The 23,710-nt window shown below is 38.5% G+C and overlaps 1 protein-coding gene across 7 annotated transcripts in view; it reads right to left on the bottom strand.

Moving 5' to 3' along the window:
- The window catches only part of ARHGAP10 (Rho GTPase activating protein 10), a 163,580-nt gene that overhangs the window by 69,766 nt on the left and 70,104 nt on the right, over positions 1-23,710 (bottom strand). For all 7 annotated transcript variants that reach the window (XM_054202145.1, XM_054202148.1, XM_054202146.1 and 4 more), the window contains 8 exons: positions 21,745-21,849; positions 17,665-17,794; positions 15,866-15,972; positions 14,214-14,308; positions 10,263-10,344; positions 9,068-9,110; positions 7,738-7,803; positions 210-284 (listed from right to left, as the gene is read on the bottom strand). In XM_054202145.1, the coding sequence (XP_054058120.1) occupies positions 210-284; positions 7,738-7,803; positions 9,068-9,110; positions 10,263-10,344; positions 14,214-14,308; positions 15,866-15,972; positions 17,665-17,794; positions 21,745-21,849 (703 nt within the window). The remainder of the gene's footprint in view (positions 1-209; positions 285-7,737; positions 7,804-9,067; positions 9,111-10,262; positions 10,345-14,213; positions 14,309-15,865; positions 15,973-17,664; positions 17,795-21,744; positions 21,850-23,710) is intronic.

Genomic DNA, 23,710 nt, shown 5'->3' with positions numbered 1-23,710 from the left:
TGTCCCACAGCAGTAATCTTAGTTTATTCCTACCAACTGATCTTCATCTTGCTAAACCAGGGGAACTTAAAATGATACAGGGATTATTTACATGGAGTAAAGCAAACTGGATTTGGCCCATAAAAAGAACAACTACAGGCAGATACTTTTTGGCAGTAAAACAACATGAAATAAAACATTGAAAAAATGATTGTAAAATAGAGGCATACCCATCAACAAACTCAGAAGTCTCTGGACCTTTGAACTCACCCCCACAACTCTGTACAGTCCTTGGTCATTTATACCTATTATGCAAAAGGAGACAAGAAAAAAAAAAAGAAAGGCAGAAGATCAACCACAGTCAAATTGAGCATTAAAACTTTTCCCCAGGCAACAAATTCTCCTCAAAGACAGACAGACATAGTATTAACACAGCCATGTGAACAATATTATAAATAAAGTATTAATAAAGAATCCTTTTGTTTTTCTGTGGTTTTAAGATAAATTCATGTTATGTTTTGATAAAGCTTTCACGTAGCTCCACTTCAGAAATCGGGAGTAAAAAGCAAACAGGGACAAACCTTTGTTTGAAAAAAATAAAAATCACTGGCTGTTTTCAGATTTTTTTAAATCAGCGTTCACATTCTAATAACACAAGAACTGAAGCAACAAGTGCTAAATTAAGATTTCTTTAATAAATGTAATTTTGCTTTGTTTGGATAAAACAAAGAAAAACTTGAGCCTATTGCCACTCCTCAAAACCAATGATTTTTCAAGTTTCTAAATGCTTTTCATGTAAGATATGAGGCTTCATTCCAACACGCTGTGGTGCACATACCAGTTACATACAGAGGCACCACCACAGGTTACTGACGTTGGTACTTCTGGTTTTGTTCGGGATGAATAGAGTAGCCATAACTGACATAATATTTTCAGTTCCCTGCTCTTATTGCATGTGGACACTGGACCACTTTCCCGTTATCCCTCTGTGCTCTTCCGTCCTCTCACACACATTCACATCTCTATCCCTCTTCTTCCTCCGCTTCCTTTTGCCTTTCTTCACCATACCCAGTTTTATCCCTAGGGAAGTAAAACTACGAATATAGATCGAAGGAATATGGGAGGGAGAGAAGGGGCAGGGAAGGAAAAGGACAAAATAAGCTATGTCTTTGTCTGCTGCATTGTTTCAGAGCCTATATAGTAGGAGGCAAAATATTACAGTCTTGAAGCTGACACAGATGTTTGAGACCATATAATAAGCAGCCATCTACAAACACCACCATACTCTACCTCTGTATTCACACTGGCCTGGAAGAGTAGAAATGCCACAAACATACCTGTGTTTCTACTCCAAGGAAATCTTTTCAAATAACAGATTATGTGGTATTCTTATTCAAAATATGCTTCAACAAAGGAAGACTTGTGGAGAATTCCCAGTTTCAGTACCAAACCGTTCCAACCCAGAGAAGGAAAATTAAAACCGGTCATATGAGAAAAAGTTCCTTCCCAAATAAATATTAGATGAAGTATGTAAAAATCATTAGCCTTTTAATGAATTACTGTCAGACACAACCATAATACACAGCAATAATTCTCAATACAGTGGACAGAACTTTGCATTTTCTACCTCCTCCTCCTGCCTAGCCTTGCTACGTCCTTTCCTTCTTCTCTCACCCCCTTCCTCTTCCTCACACAGTCTGTGGCCTTCTCAGCCATCCCAGATCCTTGAGAGCCTGCTGAATTCCTCCCCATTAGCACTCAGAGGGCTGACAGGCTACGGCAGCAGCAGCTACTTCTCTCGGTTGCTCCACCTGGGCAAAACTGGCCCTTTTCTTTCCCCAGGATGCAGGCACCGCTGTAATGATGCTGAGTCTTAAGCCAGGTGTCATGATCAGAGCTGGCTCAAATTAACAGAATAAGCCAGATCTCCATTATTTTATCTGTGGTCATCAAAAAACACCACTCTGGAGTATGCTTACAGTTTAGCTGTGCGCCAAAGAAAGAACTACAAAACCAGCTATGTGGCCACAATACTGTTCCTCTCAAAATATGACGTTATCAACCCAACCAAGTAAGTTTTGCAATGATCCTCGGAGCAACAGTGTGATAGCATGCTGTACGCCACTTAAAGACTGCCAACAATAATAAAAAAAACCCACCATAGTCCTTGATTCACTCCAAACAAGGATGCACTAGGAATCTGTCCTGAGAGCAGCAATTATTTTTTACTTCAAATTTCTCAGACGTGGCCAGGAAAATGCTGGTATAAAACTAACACCAAGCTTTTTAACACTTTGCCAAAATGCATCACATTTTTTTTATACAATGTCCTCCACTACTTTTAGTACCAAAGCACAAGCCTTCTGCATCATATGCAAGAAGCTAAAAAATGGAAGAAATACTGTCACAGTCAAATACAGCTCAGCTTTTGCTTATCTCAGAAGTTGTTTCGTGACTTCCTGTGCTTTTAACTTTAGGGGGAAACCAGACTGTGCTGACCCCAAACATACATTTACGGGCTTAAAAATAATTAAGGTCAAACCACAGAAACTACTGCTCAATATTAAAACAGGCATGATATGCAAAAGTCTCTGAAGTTATGACAGTATTGAAACTAAGACAATCCTCCAGCAATAATCATGAGTCTGTGATAGCAATTATCAGATAATTGATCAGTTTCAAATTCATCAACCTAAAAAAAGCACAGCTAATTGCCAGCAGACATCGAGAAGTGCAAAGAGGAATTAATATTTCAACATAGTTTTAAATGATACCTTTAAACATACCTTGAAATGATGTTTTATTTAAAGTATACAAACCTGGCTTGAAACGGTACTATTTCTGATTTAATCTGCACATTTCAGATCTTCAGCAGATCCAAGACTGATAATGCTTGGCATTTACAGAACACAATTGACAAGATGACTCATTGCAAGGAATAGCTTACCACTAAAATGTTGAAGGGTTCAGACACTGTGTCTGCCGGCTCAACCAGTCACTATTGGCAACTTTGAGCGGTAAAGCCCCGCAGCATGATTTCCTTCATATTTACATTATCTCAAGATGTTTGGCTGTCTGATACCGGAATTTGGCACAGGTACACAATTTGTGAAACACGCTTAGAAAAATAAGGTATTTTAAGTAAAATAGTAATTTATACTGTTGTAAGCAAGGTATGTAGGCAAGTTTACTTTGTGGCTGGCACTGTACGTGTGGCTGACACAGACGTATAATATAGCTGAAAATACAACTTTTTATATCAAACCCCATAGTACAGAAACAGCCATACAAGTGACACTCTAAATGCGAGGTAATGCCAGATTTTTTTTGTTACATGAAAAGGTTTTCTACTTTTCCTCACCATCTTTTCTCTCTCATGAGCAGACAGACTGGACAGACAGCTCAATGCTGCCATCTCTCTCTGCAGCTCAGATTAGCATCTCTGGTAAATTCTAAAATCAAGACAAACACTGCTCTGGCGAACACTTACCTACCACATCCTCACAGAAGGTACAACCAACTACTTGCACACAAACACATGTACAGAGTCTTTACTACTGGAGCAAATAGCTCTTTGATGTTTCTGTAAACTTTCACCCCGGTGTATTATTCTTAGTACAGAATTATAAATAAAATACTCCAAACAGAATCCCAAAATGTTCTCGCAGAGACAAAATACAGGATCACATCCAAGCAGCACCGCGCTCACTACATGAGAGACAGGCTGCATGTCTCTATGCCTCAGTGTCTCCTACCAGGTAAAGCACAGCCAATGTCTTACGAGTCAACACCGAACCAGAAGCCTACATGCATTTTAACGAAGACACTGCCTTTGATTCTTCTGTTCATTCAGAGCAAATAATTTCCTTCTTGGCATTATAAAAGGGAACGTAACTGAGAAAAAATTATCCAGCCATTGACAAGTTTATGTTCAATATCCCTGTTATGCTCTTCTCCCTCTGAATACCAGACTTTTTCTGCTATGACATGACAAGACTATTCTCAGTTTCCACCCACACTAGACTGTCCTCTCTTTCCACCCACGCCAACCTCACACCCATTATGATTAAAAGAGATAAAAACATGGCACACAAGCACGGTCTCTGAAGAGGCATCTGTCCTGTTTTCTTCTGCCGAGCATAACTTGCCTTTGATGTTTTATCATTAAAGTAAAATAATCAAGTAAAAATTGTTTAACAGAACAAGGATAGGTACAAAATCTGCAGCCTGAAAGACGGATTTTCTTCATCATACGACTATTTGGCCAAACCCTTCGAAGAAAACAACTGAATGTTCTCCTAGCCCTCCATTTGTTTAGCTCAGCAGACATCAGCAGAAGGTCCTGCAGCTTCTGCAGAAAACAGAAACTGATGCTTTAGAAATGCTTCAGTTAGTCTCATGAATGAAGTCAGGATTCTGTTTGTTAGGCGTTTTTTTGGTTTTTTTTTAATGCAGCTGATGTTAAGTTCGGAATCGGTAAACAGAAAATCATCAACAACTGCTTGAAATGCAATGGATGAATCAGGTTCCTTGAAACAGAGCTAGGTGGATTGCTGAGTTCCTGGAAGGTAGTACCTCACCTAAACCCATTCTTGAAACCCTGGGAAAATAAATACTTCTTGAACACTGATTATTTTTTTTTAAAGTACTCCTGAAAGCAAAATTAATAGATAAAAGTAATTTTCATTGCTAGTAATTACCACAAAGCCCTATATTGACTGCAGGTCTTACAAAGGCTGTGTGCAAGGGACAATAAAGCTGCAAGGTCTCCAAAGACAGGAAATAGTGCAGCTAAATTTGGTAACTTTAACTCTCTACCAAGTATGTTTCAAGGCAGATCGCATAGTGGGGACACATACTTCTGACCCATGCAAACTTATTGTCTGTCTTGAATAATTATATGAGGTGGGGTTACACATATGTTTTGCACCTTCTTACATGCCCCTAAATCAAGGCATAAAGGACAGAGTGAACCACCACTCAGCTTAACCTATCCACCCATGGCCATGAGAAGAAACTCCCATATCTAACACATTTTTTCCAAACAGCCACTTCATGAAGAAAGTTTTCACACTTTTTTCACATATGTTCTTGTTTCACTTTCCTTGCAGGGTATCAAAGAAAGAAAGAAAGAAAATAAAAGACTACTGGAAGATAACTATTTGAACACATCTATAGATAATAAACCAAAATATAGTGTGCTCCACACTGCTTACAGTAAGCATGATTGATAAGGTATTGTAAGGTAGAATCACAGAATCATAGAATCGTCTTGGTTGGAAATGACCTTTCAGATTGAGTCCACCTATCAACCTAACACTGCCAAAACCACCACTAAACCTAAGCACCACATCTACTTGTCTTTTAAATACCTCCAGGGTTGGTGACTCAACCACTGCCCTGGGCAGCCTGTTCCAATGTTGGACAACCCTTTCGGTGAAGACATTTTTCCTAATATCCAAACTAAACCTCCACCGGTGCAACTTGAGGCTGTTTCCTCTTGTCCTGTCACCTGTTACTTGGGAGAAGAGACTGACCCCCACCTCTCTACAACCTCCTTTCAAGTAGTTGTAGAGAGCGATAAGGTCTCCCCTCAGCCTCCTTTTCTCCAGGCTAAACAACCTCAGCTCCCTCAGCCACGCCTCATAAGACTTACTCTCCAGACCTCTCACCAGCTCCGTTGCCCTTCTCTGGACTCACTCCAGCACCTCAATGTCTTCCTTCTAGCGAGGGGCCCAAAACTGGACACAGTACTCGAGGTGCAGCCTCACCAGTGCCGAGTACAGGGGGATGATCACTTCCCTAGTCCTGCTGGCCACACTATTTCTGATACAAGCCAGGATGCTGTTGGCCTTCTTGGCCACCAGGGCTGGTGGCTCATATTCAGCTGTCTCTCAACCAACACCCCCAGGTCGTTTTCCACCTGGCAGCTTTCTAGCCACTCTTGCCCAAGCCTGTAACACTGCATGGGGTTGTTGTGACCCAAGTGCAGGACCCAGCACTTGGCTTTGTTGAACCTCATACCATTGGCCTCGGCCCATTGATCCAGGCTGGGGGAACACCACTTGTCTCAGGCTGCCAAGTGGATTTCACTCCATTCACCACAACATTTTGGGCCCCGCCATCCAGCCCAGTGAAGTGCACACCTATCCAAGCCATGAGCAGCCAGTTTCACCAGGAGAATGCAGTGGTAAACAGTGTCAAAGGCTTTACTAAAGTTGAGGTACTAGGTAACTAGTTACTGTGCTGGAGACCAAAACCACCACACAGTACCCTTTTCATAAAATCTGCCTCACCCAGTGCAAAGAGAAGATACAGTCTATATTAAAGCAGGGTTTTGCAGTGAAAGCAACTTATCTGTAGGATGCCAGCTTTGTCTGCAGTGTTTCCCAGAGGAAATACTCAGACTGTAAATGCCAGTAACTGAAATTTTAAAGTGATGAGACAGGCAAACCTTATTTGAAAAATATTCCAAAGAACAGAATGAACAAAAATAACACCAGACAGAATACAGTCTAATCTGGAATAACATCTTTAATGCATCAGACAGGAATGATACAAAAAAGTCCAAGAGAAAAAAGATTTCAGATACTTCTTGCTGTTTAAATGCTAAACTCTTAGTAACACAATGTCTGCTTGGTCTTACTAATGACATTGTACAATAAGTGCATACATGGAAGACACTGCTTTTAAGTAAGACCCTGCATTGACAGGAAGTGTGACCAACCCACTCTTCTCTTCACCTATCTTATTTAACCTGTACTGTGACACAAAGAAAGATATTCTGCCCTGTGCAATGCTAAATCTCTAGGAAAAAAGATACAATTCCTGAAAAACTGTAAATCTCCCCCTTTGGGAGGAGGAAGGAAGGTCAACAATTTAGGAGACAAAATTCACACAGAAAAATTTCAACATCTCTTTTAACAAACTAAGAAACACACCATAATGATTACCTATTTTCATCTCTTCACCTCTTTTTAAAAAAAAAACACAAGCAAACAATACCATACACAACACAGTGAGGCTCAGAGCGGCTGGTTCACCTCCCACTGCAGCACGTCCATACTAGGACTGTTGTCTCCTCACATGGCAGTAGTATCAAAAGCTGGTATTATCCAGTGCCCAAGTTACACAGGGTCTGTGACACAGAGCCTCTCCACAATCACAATCCCAGCTACCTCTTGAATACTGTTTGCATACTGACCTTTCTATTCTGTCTCCAATTTCAGAGGCACAGCCACGAGTACACGCAATAGTAAGCCTGACAGCATCCTTGCCTCTTGTGCAAGACTAATTCCACCAGAAGTACTTCAATACTTTTTGTTATTCATTTGCCTGTTCAGCTCCTGTTCTTCCATCTTAAGTGACTAAACAGAAAATCTCCATTCAAAGTCCACAAATGGAATACCAAAATTAATTAGTCTGTTCCAAAAGCAAAGCAAAGGTACAGGAATTGCCTACACAGCACGGGTTTTCTTCCTCAGCTGTTGCACACAAACATCGGCTTTCTTTATTGAGGGAGATGCTATTACCCTCTTCTGAGCACTTCTCGAAAACACATTTCTTGAGAGAAAGCCATATATAAAAGGCTGGGACTGGACAGAAGGAAGGCCCCAGCCCTGGTCAGTGTTATCAGTGCGATATCTACCAGGTTAAGTCTTTCCCAGAGATCTACAGAAGACCAGATCACACGGGCCTTCTTCGAAGAGCAGACCAGCCGCTCCACCCCCTCCACAAACAGGTTGGGTTTATCATTACCTCGTGTTTCAACAGCACTGATGCACTTTTTGATGATGGTGAACCCTATCTTATCCAATTGTGCACCTGCAAGGAAAAAAAAAGTTTGAAAAGTTTTAAAGCACCATTACAATTATGTCTTTCACTGAAAAATAACACTGGACTTAATCACATAGCTAGTACTTCTCAGGCAAAACTCTAAATATTCTGAAATGGGAACACTTCATCACTTTTTCTAAAGAAATTCCCCTTTTCTCCTTCACAACCCCGCCTAGCCAAAGTAAAAGCTCATTCTGATGGTAGTGGCTTCACTGAATCTGTTCACAGCAGCAGCCTTTGAAGAATGGGATCTCTGATTAGGTACATATGTTGGCAGATGCAAAATGGAGCTTAACAATACTTACTGCAACATCGACAACATCTGAGAGAGTTAACCAAATGGCACAAGGAAGTACTTATGATGAAAAAACATAATCATCAGCAGCAGGGCTTTTACTAAGTCCTACCCTAAGCCAAATAAATTCCCACACTAAAGATACAGGACACATGTATATCATTTCACAGCAGTTAATGATCTGACTACATAAAAGCAGATGCATTAACAGGACAACAGCTGAGATCCAGCATTCCTTTGTTGTTCCTATCTTACCCTTTTTCTTCACATCAAAACTTAATTTTAAAGCTTATATTGCAAAACTGCCCTTCCCCCAAACATCTGGCCTTCTTGCTCCTGGGGACCTGGTCTCGCACCACAAAAATAAAAATCTGCAGGAAAACTTCTATTAATAATACCAAGATATAGTTTTAACCAGCAATTTAATAAAAATTTTAAAAAGCAAGCATTAATTGCCTGATAATGCAAGAAGAATAACTGCTTTCGCTCATATACTTTGCTAACAGAAGAAAGCTAATGTTGTTTAAAGAAAGACATTTCTTTTGCTTCCATACTACAGTTTACATTTTAAAGACATGCATTTTGCTGACCTTTATGTTCAGCTGTGATTGCTTTTAAAACCATACTTATGCATTCTAACAGATGTGTATACACAATCTGGATTAAGAAATTGTGATGCATTTACATACAAATTAACCCCTTTTTGAGTCAATGAAGTAAACTGGCAAAACCAGACTGTTTCTCTAGCTTATGTCCAGTCCTACAATTCTTACGTATGTGCTAAACTGCATTACTGTGAGAATCCATTAATTACAAAATCCACAAAAGTATATTCAGAACTCAAGATTAAAAATAAAATATTTAATTATGTTGGATCCATAGAAAAGCATTTACCTTTGCCTTTCTCAATTGTAAAATGTTAATAAAAATCAGCTTTATAGTAATTCAAATACTTACTTCCCTCTCGTTTTGCATCTGCTCTATTCAAATTGATGAACAGCTAAAGCAACGAGTAAAAAGACATAAATTATTTTAAAGACCTTTATGAAACCAGAAACAAGACACCCCCAATCTTACTCCCCAGTAGGCACAAATGCAGCTGTTTACAGCTAGAACATATCACCTCTAACTACAACAGCTCTAGCAGCAGGACCAGAGCTCTGTGCCCCCTCAGAAAGCAGATAATCTCACTTTTTAAGGAGTGAAATTTTTAAAAAATTCTCAACAAATACAGTTCCTTGGGGAGCAGAACAATGTTAGTTATAGCCACTGAAATTAACTGTGATTTATGTGCTCCATGTTCCTGTGTTTCTCTGCAGGTTCATTTCCCACAGTTCAAGTTCACTTAAATCATTGTGAACTCCTTTGATGAATCCTGGGAATTATGTCCCCGCTCAGCATTACCAGAAGTTGTAAGCTTATTGGAGAGTCCAGCTCAGACAACATGTAATGGTAATAAACGCTTCTATAGATGAAACAAGATTTTTATGACAGTGATGTCAATAAAACCTACTGCTAAAATCCCCAGTAGCCAACTACTGGGGACAGACACATGATTGTGTCATTGAATAGAAAACCCCATTATTTTTGGCCCACAAAACCAAGACCAATATAATATTTACGACTGTAAGAACAATCTGCAGTGTCTTTCAATTCTGCAGTTCAGACCCATTTCCTGATGTGAACCAGAAATTAAGCAAATTCAAGCACAACCTTGTTGCCACTGACACAGATTTTTTTTATCTAGTTTTATAATAATAATAACAACAACAATAATAATACCATCACCATATATCTAACTCACGTAAGTCTTGCCACTGGAATGCAGTATGTCAGCATAAGGCTAAGTGGATGTGCTTATAGTAGACATTTTCTAGAATACCAATATCATCATTGTGATGGGAAGCCATTTATAAAAATCAATGCTGTCTTACAACGAAAAATACCTCATATCAGCATTAAGAGTTATCTACGCTAAGCTTTACCAATTTTGTCTCCTGAGCTTTATTTCACTTTTATTCTTTTTTCACTGAATATATCATTTTGCAAACGACATCATCCCAGTTTATTAAAGTATAAATGGGATTAGGAAGTAGGGGGTGAGAGAATTTCTCCATTATGCTATAAGTGAACATAAGAAAATGTCACTTACAGCTTCTTTTCCATCCAAGGCTTCCATCCACAGCTTTCTGTCCTCCTCAGAAAATGCCTGCATGGTCACAGGAACTCCAGGCCTGCAAAAGTACCAACCACATAGAGTAGCCGCATCCACCAACAACTAAAGCACTGCCTTGTCAAATTCTACTTCCAACTACAAGCAAAAGCCCATTGCCCTAGAAGTAAGGGTTGGCTTTTTTTCTTCATTTCTGAACACTGCTCAACCTTAAATTAATAGGTATAGAACTGATACACACAGTAGGAAACAGGGAAGGATAAGGAGGAAAAGCGAAATGAGTGTAATCTGCAAACTATTTATTTGAAATTCATTGTTGATAGCTTGTTGATTCCAACACTTGCTGCGAGTTACTGTTTTGCGAATTCTAAATAAACTTGCTCTTGCGTTGCTCTGCTAATACATAAAAAATGGCTTTTGTCACCTTATTTGACGTGTAGTCTTCAGCTTAAGAGCAGTGACAATGATCACAGTTTTCCAGTAAATGTCTCAAAAATAATCAAGACCTTATACAGTATCTCAGTACAAAACTCCATTATTGTAACTTTCCTAAAAGGGAAGGATGGACAACTGTGGGACGTAGGGATTAGTGAGATTAACATAAATCTACCTTTGTGTTTATATAATTGGAAACTAAAAAGAGTAATCATGTGGTTCAGCACAGTCTACAAAGCAGAGAGAGTTAAAAGCAGACCAGGTTATTTGGGTAATTATTTTTCTGCCAATTAAAAAAAAAGTTGTTATATTCAGCCTGCCAATACTTTTGGCAAATTTGTAAATTTGATTATATAGAGATGGATAGAAACAGAGAATTAATTCATAACATTCTCTCCCTCTCTCTCTCTTTTGTACTGAATCAATCTTCAAGTAGCAAAATAGCTGTAGGGGAAAATGCTATCCGGAAACAACAGCACAGAGAAAACCACCACAAATCCCACTTTTACTTAAAGGTGTAACAGTCCATATTTTTGAAACTAGAGACGTTTATAGTTCGTTTTCACCTTGACACAAATTTTATCAAACCACACAATTTAACTGCAGCGTAGAACTCTACAGGTACAAATAACCTCCTGCTCAAAATCTCTTTTCAGCAACATGTGAGGACAAGGCACGCACACACCCTCTAGCAATCTAAACTCAGGAGATCCAACTATAACTTTGGAAAATGGCAGCAATCAAGCAAGTCGTTCTCTTTTGATTAGTGAAAGCAAGGAGACTATTAAGCCATAAACATGGAATCTCTTACTATTCTCAGTGATAGACATTGAGCTCTTGGAGTGGGCAAGGGAAGCCTTGCCTCAATTTCTGCAACTAATAACCTTTATGACTAAAAGAAGCTGGTACTGGTATTAGTAATAAAAGTAAGCAACAGCTTCTCTAGACATACCAGCTTTTTTCAATGCAAACTGCTCTGCTAGTAGCACAGAGCTGCAGCCCTCAGAAACATGCAAACTTAACCACTCGGTAGCAAAAAATACCCTAAGTAATTAGCTAAATTAACCAAAAAATCTCACATGCTGATTTTTTTTTTTCTTCTCTACTTTCTTTTACTAGTTAAAACTAAACCAAAATGAGTTACTTTTATACAGGGCAAACTTTCCTTCTTTTCACTAAAATTACTAACTGTCAAGTCATCAAAGAGTATCACCTAGACGCAATATGCCAAAGTCAGTATATGCTGCATGGAATGTAATTTATTTGTCTTCAAATTGAAGTCAAAAGAGATAAAGCCTTCCCTCCTCCTTGTTCTGTATTGGTAAAATTAAAATATAAGTAGTATTTCAGAAGGATAATGCTCTTTATCAATAGAAAGTATTCTTCCTACCCCAAAAGACCTCTGCAATCTCTTTAAGATTTAAATTTCTCTACATTTTCCACTAGTCACCTCCACTAAACATGGTGGAGTACTAGAAACAAAGTAAACATCACTTTCCAGAGATTTAGCTAGGATCCGAGCACCCTCAGAGCTTATAGTGATAAGCATGCGGATTTAAAGAAAAAAGAATTCACCTCGGCTTTCTTTTTAAAAGAAAAATCTGTAAATATTCAGCTAGCTCCAAACTATGCTCAAGTTGCGCACAAGGCTGAGTGTTTGCTACTAAAACGTCCTTCCTAAAATTTTACAATCTTGCCTCCTTCCACAGCACAGGAACAAAGAAAACCCCATGGCCAGCTGTCAATCTGTATGTTATTTTTTAACTTGGACAAGCTGAGGGATAAGTGTGTCCTGAACTGATACCAAGGAAACGGCTAATGGCCTGCAGCACAGAACTAATCTCCATGGGAACATCTCAGTACTACACACATATATTATTAAAAGAAAAATGTCTGATATCAAGGTCACAGTGGACCAGTTGTGTCTATTATATCTGGACAGAAAGATGGATTAGAATTTTCCCTCTTTTCCCAGAAAAGAGAATGAAAAATTGTTGTGCAGGATCAAGGAAACACTGCTCTCCATCCATCTCTGTTTAACTCGATACCCTATTGAGCAGAGATGACACACAGAGGCGGGTGGACTGACCATTTCTCATGGTACTTTTTTAGCAACTTTATCAGGCACAGTTTGAAACCCGTTATTAACACTGACCAAAACACTGACCCAAGAGGAGCTGATGTCAAGACTTTAAAATCACTACTCCCTCTCCTACTGTTGGGACACAGTGTTAGAAGAGGTAAGCCATATCCCCTGCCCTCAAATCTAAAATGCAAGTTCAAACCATGCGGTAAGACTTGTGACAAACGCCACCCGAGCTGTAAATGGTATCCTGCCATCTGCCATATGTGCTGGAAGTTTTCAGATACAGTGGTAGTTTCACATTCCTTTACGCATTGCTTGTTACAGACATGGGCATGCCACGGGCAGGCCAGCCTGACTGGCCACGCAAGCTAGCCGCAGCCTCCCACCTAAGACTGTGCACGTGCATATGTTCCTTATCACAGACATATTTGCTGAGCCAACAATCATAGGACAGAGGGGCCTGGCAGCATTGGTCACACCGCATTTAAAGTGAAGGGCACTATGAATCTAATGAGAGAAAAACCCCAAAAACCTATAAAGCTTGGAGACATGCTTCATGATAAATTAGAATGTCATTAATTGGTATAAAGAGCAATTGTATTGGTTAAAAACAGCTCAGAAGGTCTGGATGCAAAAACTCAGCAACACTCCACTAATTTATATCTAGCGTTTAATGCTAGATATGGTCCTGTTCTGCACAGATACAATCTGCACCAAAAGAAGGTGGGGTTCCCCCAACTGTATTTATTTGCAGTATCCTATTTAGTCAGATTCTCTCACCTTTATAAATGAAGGAAGACTACAGTGCTGACAAGAAGCAATATTTATAATCTTTTAAGATCCTTTTAGTGAAATAAGTAAGCAATTCTCCTCTTTTGAAATAAAGCGATAAAATGGTGGTGTTTCAAAAAGGCAGCAGCAACAATATTGAGGATGCACTGGATGATTACACCAGCCACAAAAAGCCTCAAAATCCCAATGATTTTATTTTCAATCCGAGAAGCAAGTATAAACCCTCAGCGACACGTCACTTTGGAAAGCAGACTTGTGATACAACATGGTCATGACTGTACGAATTATTACTGTGATCATAGTCTTTCACTATAGTTGTATGTACTTCAATTTAAGCCACGGTTCTTCACAATGATAACAGCAATTCATTTCTCTAACTTTTCCTATGTTTTTCTTTTATGTGAGTTTATACGTCTACATTTCAGTTTAGATCCTCCCTGCTTCTGCTACACGCGGCTAAGGAAAATGCAGTGGGATATGGCAGCGCTTGCCTGCTCCTCCAGTGACTATTTCCCATTGCCAGTCTCAATGAGGGTTGAAAAAATAAGAAGAAAACACAACAGTAATATTAACTAGTACTTACAAAGAGTCCTCTCTAGCACGTTTCATGAGCTTACCTGTCCGAAGCTTCTAAGTCGAAACAGAATCGCCTGTCTATGGTATCTGTATTTCTTTTGGTACAATACGTAAGGACGAAGAGTTCCTCATCACCCTGTCAAAAGAAAGTTTTTATCTGCTTGACACAGTAATTGAAAGCTTCAGTAAGCTGGCTACAGAAACCAAGTAAGGTAAATTTACATTAAAATAATGGCAAAAGCTATACTGAAAACTGACACTCGCAAAAGAATTCACTCATGGTTGCCATTCAGGTCTCTGCACGATAGCACATAAATTCCATGGTAATTTTTGGGACATAAATGCAAAAACATTGAGTCCATTTTAGCTGGTACTTTACAGCATGACACAGTACCACAGTAATTTAAACTAACAAAGATATTTTGCTATAAAGATTTTGCAGGTAACAACATAAGCACACAATGAGTGTAAGAGCCTTCTCCTATTTTATGTCAGACAGCAATTTCCTGTAGTAAAGGCTATTGCTACAGTAACTAGAATAAAGTAAGTGTTCTTTACTATCTGTAATCTGTCTTACAGACAGAACCAGTCCTTTCTTCGAGACCAACCAATATTAGGATCATATTTTACCCTTAAGTATTCAGAAATCGAATAAATTAATCTTTGAATGCTGCATTAGTTGTACCGGATTTAATCAGGATTAACTGTACATTTTAATTACTTCTTGTCTTACTCAACATCTCCAGACACAGGTTGTCACTGAGGGAGTTACTGCATTGTGGGTTTCAAAATGGGAGATCTTTTAATACAGCAGAAATGGCTTCATAAGTGTTTTAGAATGCCAAATGCTTACACACATGCTATATTAACTAAAGTGGCTTATTACAATTAGACTAAATCAGAATAAAAAATTCATAGAAGTACTGAAATGATTAAGGAAGCCAAATGCCACTAATTTTCAGTACGGCAGGATTTCCAGATCTTTTGAAAGATTCTTCCAAATTCAATATATTTGTAAATATACACAGCCCTCAAAGCAATGAATGTCATCTCCCCTTGCTCAAACTAATGGGATATAATACCCTGACAAAATTTCAGCAACGTGATTTTCTAACCAAATTTGAAGATAGGGCAGGGTGCTACATTTACAAGCATTTACTCAAGCATTATTCTCCAGCTTCAGATATCCTTTTTCCTTGCAACAAAATGCACTTCATCCATATTAATGCATTCGTTTAATGCGTCATCTCTGAAGGTGCTGAGTGCCCTCGATTCCCAACTATTTCAATAGGAATTAAAGCCATTTAAAGATCAACAGAATCTTGGGTCTTGAATATTTCAGATGCTATCAAAGATATCTGAAATTACATTTCCTATTAAAATCCTCTTTTCTAGTTCTTCTTCTAGTACTTATATCTCTGACAGAAAAGTCTGACTGGAGCATGTAAGAAAGAAATTTCTAAGTTTATTATATTTTCCTGATTTATAAACCAGATTCTAAATGGCCCTTATCTATTAATCCATCCATTACTTTAGGTTAATGTCCTTAAATGTCAGATTGAATTGTATGAAGAAAGAAGAAAAAAAGGGGCAAGGAGGTAGAGAGGAAAAGTATTTGACGCATCTTTTCTGACACATCCTATGATCTTGATACAGGACAAGTATAAGAGTAGAATATAAAAAATACACTTACAGCTTTCCCTCCTGATCTGTGTTCAAATGGGATCATGGTGAACTTCTTAGTCTCTTTCCTATACGTGCAGTAGTGCTTCACCCAACTGGAACCAAAAGGAGCAGGCCCTACATAAAATGAAAGCATTAAATAGTATGAACTTTTTCCAGTTCGTACGTTGTCTTCTCCTGCTTTCCAAAATGATACTTAAGAATCCTAATTAATTCCTAATAATGAAGTATTTAAAACAAAGCTATGAATTAAGAACACCATACACAGTAATACAAATGTTAACCAGTGTTCACTATTCTGAAAACTGATATAGGTAGTATTTCACGTTTACGCTTTATGACAAATTGAAAGAATCATTAACGTACCTTTCTCTCACTACTACAGATAAAATAATTTTTCCCTACAAAATAAATCCCCCTTGGAAACATAAGTTAGGCAGAACATGGAAATCTAGTTTTACACTTAGTAATTTGAAGCTGAATAACTGCAGATTGACACACCTGTGTTGTGAGCTCTACATTATCTACTGATTAAGGTCTGATCACATTTTCTGACACCAAAACTGACACCAAAACATTCATCAGTGCACACTGTACATAAAATATAACTATTTAAGAGACCAGCCTACTGCATACAGTATTATTGAGATTTGCACCATAATGTTAACTGTTAAAGCTTGGATTCTGACTCTCTGTATCTCCTCACTTCTATTAATTTACGTTTTTTCAAAAAACAGTCTGCAAAAGAATCTTCTCTTTTGAAGGACTCTATCCCAGAGTATCAGAGAAGCCCTTCACGAGTGGCTCAAGCTGACATAGGATTCCACTGCTCCTAACATGGAAGGTCTCACTGCCCTGCTCCTCCCTAACTCAGCTTCAGGAGTACCTACCTCTTCTGAATCTTTTCTGATGACCAAGACCAGTGAACTGATCTCACAGAATAATGGTTTTTCTTATATTTTTACTGCTAGTTCTCTTAAAACTTTTTTCTGAACACTGTAATACCGATGTTTCCATAAAGGATATTGTAGAGTCTTCATTTGTGAAACATTTTACAGAAGTCTTTACTTAAACAGTAATCAACTAAATATCATAAAAGTAAAATCTCTCATCAGAATAAGCAAACAAACTTTCTATAAGGGCACACATGTAAAAAATATGATTTATGCATAATGTTGGTTTTTTTAAAAAAAATAAAAAAATAAAAAATTACTTTGTGGCCATTCTTTGAGCAGTAAGAACTCTGCAACTTATCTGGCTTTTTCACTAGAGTGAGAAAGATTTCTAATTGTTCCAAGTATTGACAAGATACGATTTGTGTGACATGCTCCTTCACAACAAGATTTTCAACACCAGCTACCTAGCATTGAGCCTGCTATATTTGACCCTGTGATCACAATTAGGTAATGAAACCATATCACTGAACCAAGGAAATGACAGTCAATGTCATCATACTAAACTAGCCCAATTTTCAGAGCCCAATTTGACCACTCATGTTGTTGTCTGACAACAAGTGTTTGACAGTTCTAGGGGAGGTCATTAATAAGAGATTAAAAATAACACGAAATACATCTTTTGGTGAAATAAAACTTCCCCAAATTCAATCATCTTTGCTAAGAACTGTCACACTTTCAGCACCACGACCTTTTTATGAGCTCCAGTAACACTGGCATTAGAGACTTTGAACATTTACTCAGATAACTCTGTTTAAGAAACTGTAAATTCTTTGCATCTTCATGTTACCTGTAGAAATAAAACTTGGCTGTATGCACGATATGGGCACTATAGAAATACAAAAATACAACTAACTTTTTTCCTGTACATAGAGATAGCCTTCCATCGTGAAGTGATTTGCTCTTTTATGTTCCTGAGGATTTCTTCTGATCTTGTTCATGAGCTCCTCTACCTCTGACCTTGTTCCTTCAAAACGATTTCGTGTCTAAAACAAGATGGCAAAAACCCATTAGTAGAGAGAGTGGAAGAAAGACTTACTCTTCCTGGCAGATAGGAGTTATAGTAATTATTTATAAAAGGAGAGAATGATTCAGGCCATTTTAGGACAGCCAGTGCACAACTTCCATGTATATTTGTTCTTAAAGTTTTATGATATTCTTCAAAATTAAAGCGTGGTTTAATTGTAACTGTGGAAAGAGTAGATTTCTAAAACAATGCGCTGACCTGTTCAGAAAGAAGTGAAATTACTTCAGTACAAATTTACTTTGGATTTGAACGTTCAAGTTTCCTTAGAAAAATATTACTACAGATGTTGGCTTAACTCATTAGATTTTTATTAGTTGTCAGCAAGGAGAGGATTTTCTGTGGTTATTGAGAAAAAGTGACAGGAATGTCACCAATAATATATACACCTCGAGACTACACACATGCCAAATGTTTTGATGACACACAAGAAGCAGCATGTAAAAAAACCAACCAACCAACCAAACAAAACACCCACAAAAAAACACCCCCACAACCAAAGTCCAGTTGATTATTATTCCTGAATGTCACTCATTCCAAAGTTTGCAAGCAGCCACAAGAGAAATATTTATTAGAATATTAGTAAAAACAATCAGAAAGTAATCAACACCATCCACAAATTATACAACAGGACTACCCAAAATAACAGAGCAGCTCACACCTGACACAAGAAATGCTTCAGTTTGGCCTGAAAAACTCTGGCAATTGTCCAATGAGCAAATAACAAAACCAAAACAATCATGGTAATACCTAGTTTTCGCCGCATACCCGCTTGCCCAAATTGCACAAACTGAAAACATATATTTAAATTCCAAGCTGGTATTTTCCCCAGTTGATATATGTTTTGAGGAAAGAACATGCTTCCAGACGCATGCTTACGTGTCTTGTTGCTTTTTGAGTGCACCTTTATTTTTCTGGAAATGGATGAGCTTCTGAAAATGCTGCCTCACCTATTTTTATTTTTTTTCCCCAGGACAAGCATACAGTTGCATACTCTGACAAATATATCATTAACACAAACAGGTATCAATTCTTGCACATAGACAGTTAACACCATGCTCACGACTGGCCATCTGTACATGCAAATTCCAGATTTACGCTTGGAAGGAGTTTATTCACGGGCACAAATACAATCCACACAAGCTGGTCAGAGCAGTCACCCATACCCGTATGTTTTATAGAAGAAAGCTGAACATATTCTTTAGGTGATGACTAAGAACAACGGCCTTCTTACCTCCAGGCAAAATGACTGCTCTGAACCCTCCCCATATCCATCATCTCAATTTCAGGTCACATCCGCTTGCAAATTTTGGACTTAGACCCCGCATATAAACTCATTTCCAAGGCTCCAAACAAGTTTCTAACTTCCTTTTAACAACTTCCTAGAAGAGCAGCATCAAAAAAAATACGCTCTGTACTCAGGACAAAGCCAAAAAAATTGATAGTGACAGATTGCTCATACTTAAACCTTCCTATCTGAGCACTGATCACTCCAAGGTTAGATGTTTTAAGTGCCCCTGACAGGAGCTTTGTCTTAACTGTGCAGTGATCACAAATCGGAGTGTGTGAAATTTACCATGGGAGCACCACAGGCTCCAGAAACCTCAAGAAAATTTCTGTCTCCCTTTGCGCTGTGACAAAGCTGAGCTTAACCAGGGGTCGACCGCAACCGCTGCACCAGTGTGGTTATGCCTCCTCTTCCCAGGGAAGGCCAGGTTTGCTTGCAGGGTAGGAGAGCATGGCCACAGCTGCAATGATCCTTCTATGGGGTTGGGCACAGAACTGAGATAAAAGTCCTGGGAGTGCAGCAAAATCTAGTTGGAGATGCAGGATTTTTACAAAAGATATATAAGACTGTTGGAAGAATCAGCTTACTGGAGCTTGGGCTACAAGGCTGGGGTGTTTTTTTTTGTTTCTTTCATTTTGGCAGGGGAGTGAGGGGAAGGCAGGGTCTGTGGCAGGGTGTGGAGAGGAAATCCACAGCATCATTCTCAAAGTACAGACAACCTGAATGAAAGGGAAGGCATTTCCTACAGCTATACTGGCAACTCTCAAATCACTCTCCATATCCAGCTAGGCTCTCTGTACTGAACCTTGTACCCTTCAATTTCTAACACGTCAATCCAGTGTTCTGACAGCAGCTCAGCTGTACCACAGCCAAGCCCTAGTTCATTTTTCCTTTGGGATGTTTTGTTCATCTTCAACACGGTGGAGAATGCGTCATGTCCTCTCATGATCTTTTCAGATGCTTCCTTCTATTCTCCTCTTACCTCAGTTATTAAGCCTCGACTCCTTTCTCTCTACAGCTTTTTGAAATCCAGGTCATTCTTTCTATCTATTCATAAAACTTGAGCTGTAATGTTCAATCTCTTTTGGATTTCCTGGGGCACATTATAATGTCATTCAGCCAATTGAAAACGCAGCTGTTCAGATTAGCTTACTTTCTTATTGCTCATCACTTCTTCAGATCACTTCACTGACTTTTTTCCATCTGTAATCTGAAATCCAGCTCTTCATAACTGTATCACAGCTTCCCTCTCATGTCTCATTTCTTGCTCGTCTTGCATCAGCTCCCCTCTATCCACTGCAGCTCCATGCTGCTCCTCACTCTGTTAAGCTAAGCACACAGAAGCAGCAAGTCTGTCCTGAAATTTCTTCCAGAAACACTGACTTCTACCATGAAAGTCTGCTTATGAAGTTACCACTACTCAGTTCCCCTGCCCAAACCAAACAACAGCTCAAGGGAAACTTGAGACGTAAACATATGGGAATAAAATTAAAGGAATGGTATTGTGATACATGAATCATGTCACTATGTATTACAACAACCGTAATCCTCTCTTCCACCTTCCCACCTCCCTGCTAATGTCTCCTAGTTAAGCCATTTCTAAAAATAGACTGCAACCTCTGAGAAGTAGTTTTTGTGTCTTAATTCCAGATGCCCTAAGAGGTCAACAAAACAGACGCACCATCATGAATTGCTTGTTTGCAGTAAGGTACATGGTTTGTTCCCTACCAACAGGCCTCTGGCACATACAAGTTCCTCTGAGCGAGTTTTATTCTTCAGCAAATCTCAAGGAAGCAAACAGACCATCTGACTAGTGACTGTCAGTCCCACTGCTTCAGCCTCTCACCTTGCTTCCTGTTCTCCCAGTCCTGAGCAGATCACACTGGAAAATTTGGTGTGAGGGTACACTAACTAGTGGTGGCTAACCAGTTAGCCTGCCCTTGAAGGAAACACATCGTTCTGTCAAATACACCATGGGTGCTTACACCAAGTCTCCCTATACAGCTCTGCACCCCAAAACAACAGGGATGTTCTTGCCTGAAAGGGCTGCTTCAAGACAAACAGAAACTCCAAGTCACACTGCTGGCAGACAACAGAAAATACGCTGATATGCCAAAAATATGCTGATAAGCCCAGCTGGTTTTCTTTCCTTTTCTTAGTTACGGATAATATGGCCCTATCAAGCAATGACCCTCAGACATGACCACCACATACTCAATTTCAAACACACCCAAAACACCGAGAACCTTGGCATTTCATTCCCTGCCCTCTGAATTCTCCAGTGTTGTGTGCATTTTAACAGATTTCATTAGTTTTTAAACTCTTTCATAATAATCCTTGTCTTATGTCTCTATAAAAAACTGGAAAAAGGAGCGGGGGCCTTTTACATGGTGTTTGTTTTCAAGAGGAGTATTAGAAATGACACAGAACTCACTGGAATTAGCGGTGATTTGTTCAGTGATGCGGTTAGTTAGCCAGGAGATGGCACTATATCCCCAAAGTTCACAGGCAATGCACTAACATAGAGGAAAGTACTGGCAATATAGATACCGTACATATAGTAACTTTAATGTGCAATTTTACTCAAAAAATTAGAAAAGGCATAGATATCAATCTCAACTTACATTTTGTATATTTATCTGCAGGGCCATTTTGTAATGGTTGAAGTCTTTAGCAAGTTCATATCCCTGATGATAGAAAGTGAACAAACCCTGGAAAAATGATAGCACCTGAAATACAAGCAAAAGATTTGTTAGAATGAAAAACTCCATTTACTGTTGCACATAGCCTTTTTCGTAAAGATCAGAAAAATGATTATTTTTAAACAAATTTCCACGAATGCCTACAATTTATGAATAACTATTTAGAGCCAAATTATCAGCTATGTATATAGACCTTTTTGGTTGTCGTGTCTCTGGAATTTCACAACTGATCTCTACATTAAAGTTGACCATAGGCAACGTATAATGCCTATCTCCCAAACTTTCCTATGTAACATTTTCCTCTAGCAGCTCTGATACCAATGATGTCTGGAATAAGTATTTGTGCACAAGGAGGTAATGATCATTCCGACTTTTAGTCACCACTTCCCTGGTAATTCCCCTCCCTGCTAATGACCACGTTGAGCTGACTTTCATAACAGAGTCAAGTGGTTTGTTCGAAGAAGAAAGCTTTCCCTCCAGCAACTTTATCCATCACTGCTTTTTGTCTGCAGACCACGTTGCAGTTTCTGACTTCAGTGTTTCAATTTAAAAGGATGAACGAGTTATACTATATTGGAAACAGGGTGAGGAGCAGTACGGCTTATCTCTCCTGTTTGGTTCAAGTTTTTGGAAAGAAGGAAGTTACACAGGTAAGTTATAGGAAAGACCAACTCTCTTTGTTAAACAGAACAAACCGAAGAAGATAGTCAATAACGTCTGAAGTCATATGCAAATAAACCATTTTCAAAAATGCAAAAACCACATAAATTTAAAGTATTGTGAAGGGGAAAAGGGATAAGAATTTGGTACTAAATAATTTCAGTTTCCTACCCTAGTGTAAACTTCAAATACAAATTGAGCACCATAAAGTTCAGCCCCATCCAGAGGGAGCTTTCAGAAAAGAGAAAGGGACATGTTTCAAAAACATAATTTGAAGACTCCAGTCTGGCTCTGAGGAAACTTCAAATAGTTTGAAACACAAGAATTGAATCCAAAATTATTTATGATTTTTAAAAAATAATATTAAAAACTAGAAAATTTAAGAAAAAAAACCCCACAACCAAAAAACATCAACACGTCAACAACAAAAAAAAATCCCAAGCAACCACTTTTCACAAATATTTTCCCATTCCTTGAACAATGCTAAGATAATTTAAGCAATTTATTCCCACTTAAGGATTTTAGCATTTTTTCATTCAGGAATAAGCTATAGTAAAATATATAGCTCATTAACTCCATAATGACCAACTACTTTGATTAGGGTCATTTGGGACTTTTTTCATTACTACAATAAAATAATTGTGTCAGAATAAAAGTATAGACTTGGCCCAAAAACACAGACCTCAGAGCATGAGTGAACGGAAGTCACTTCCACGATCCAGCCTCCCTTTATCTCAGTATTACACTGACTGTTCTCTTGTTGTTTCCTCAAGTTGCATTTATACTACAAAGCTGATGCAGACTTCAGAAAATTTTAGAATAAGTTCTTCTCAGAGATTTAAGTAAATCTGGTCAGTACATGTATGATTCTCACTGAAATTCAGTGGAACCCCTTGATTTCTGCACAGATTCAATTACAATTGAAATCAAACATATCAGACTACCTGTTAATGAGCATTTTAGCCGGCAGCACCTTCTTAATTAATTTATATCTGCACTCCTTCACTAATAGACATTTAAGTGCAGCCTTGCTAGTGAAAAGAGAATTCTTCCACAAGTCAGGAATAACATTTCAGTGGTTAAAAACAAAAAAAAACAAAAAAACCCAAATGCATCGGACCCCAACATCACCCAACATCATCTTCTTGAACGCTCTATTCTAACTTATACCATAAATCAATGTTTTTGCAGTACAGCGCAAGGTTTAATTTTCTGAAAATCAACATCA

The sequence above is a fragment of the Rissa tridactyla genome, chromosome 5 (assembly GCF_028500815.1).
Source record: "Rissa tridactyla isolate bRisTri1 chromosome 5, bRisTri1.patW.cur.20221130, whole genome shotgun sequence".
Lineage (NCBI taxonomy): Eukaryota > Metazoa > Chordata > Aves > Charadriiformes > Laridae > Rissa > Rissa tridactyla.
This window is presented reverse-complemented; position numbering and strand designations above follow the sequence as displayed.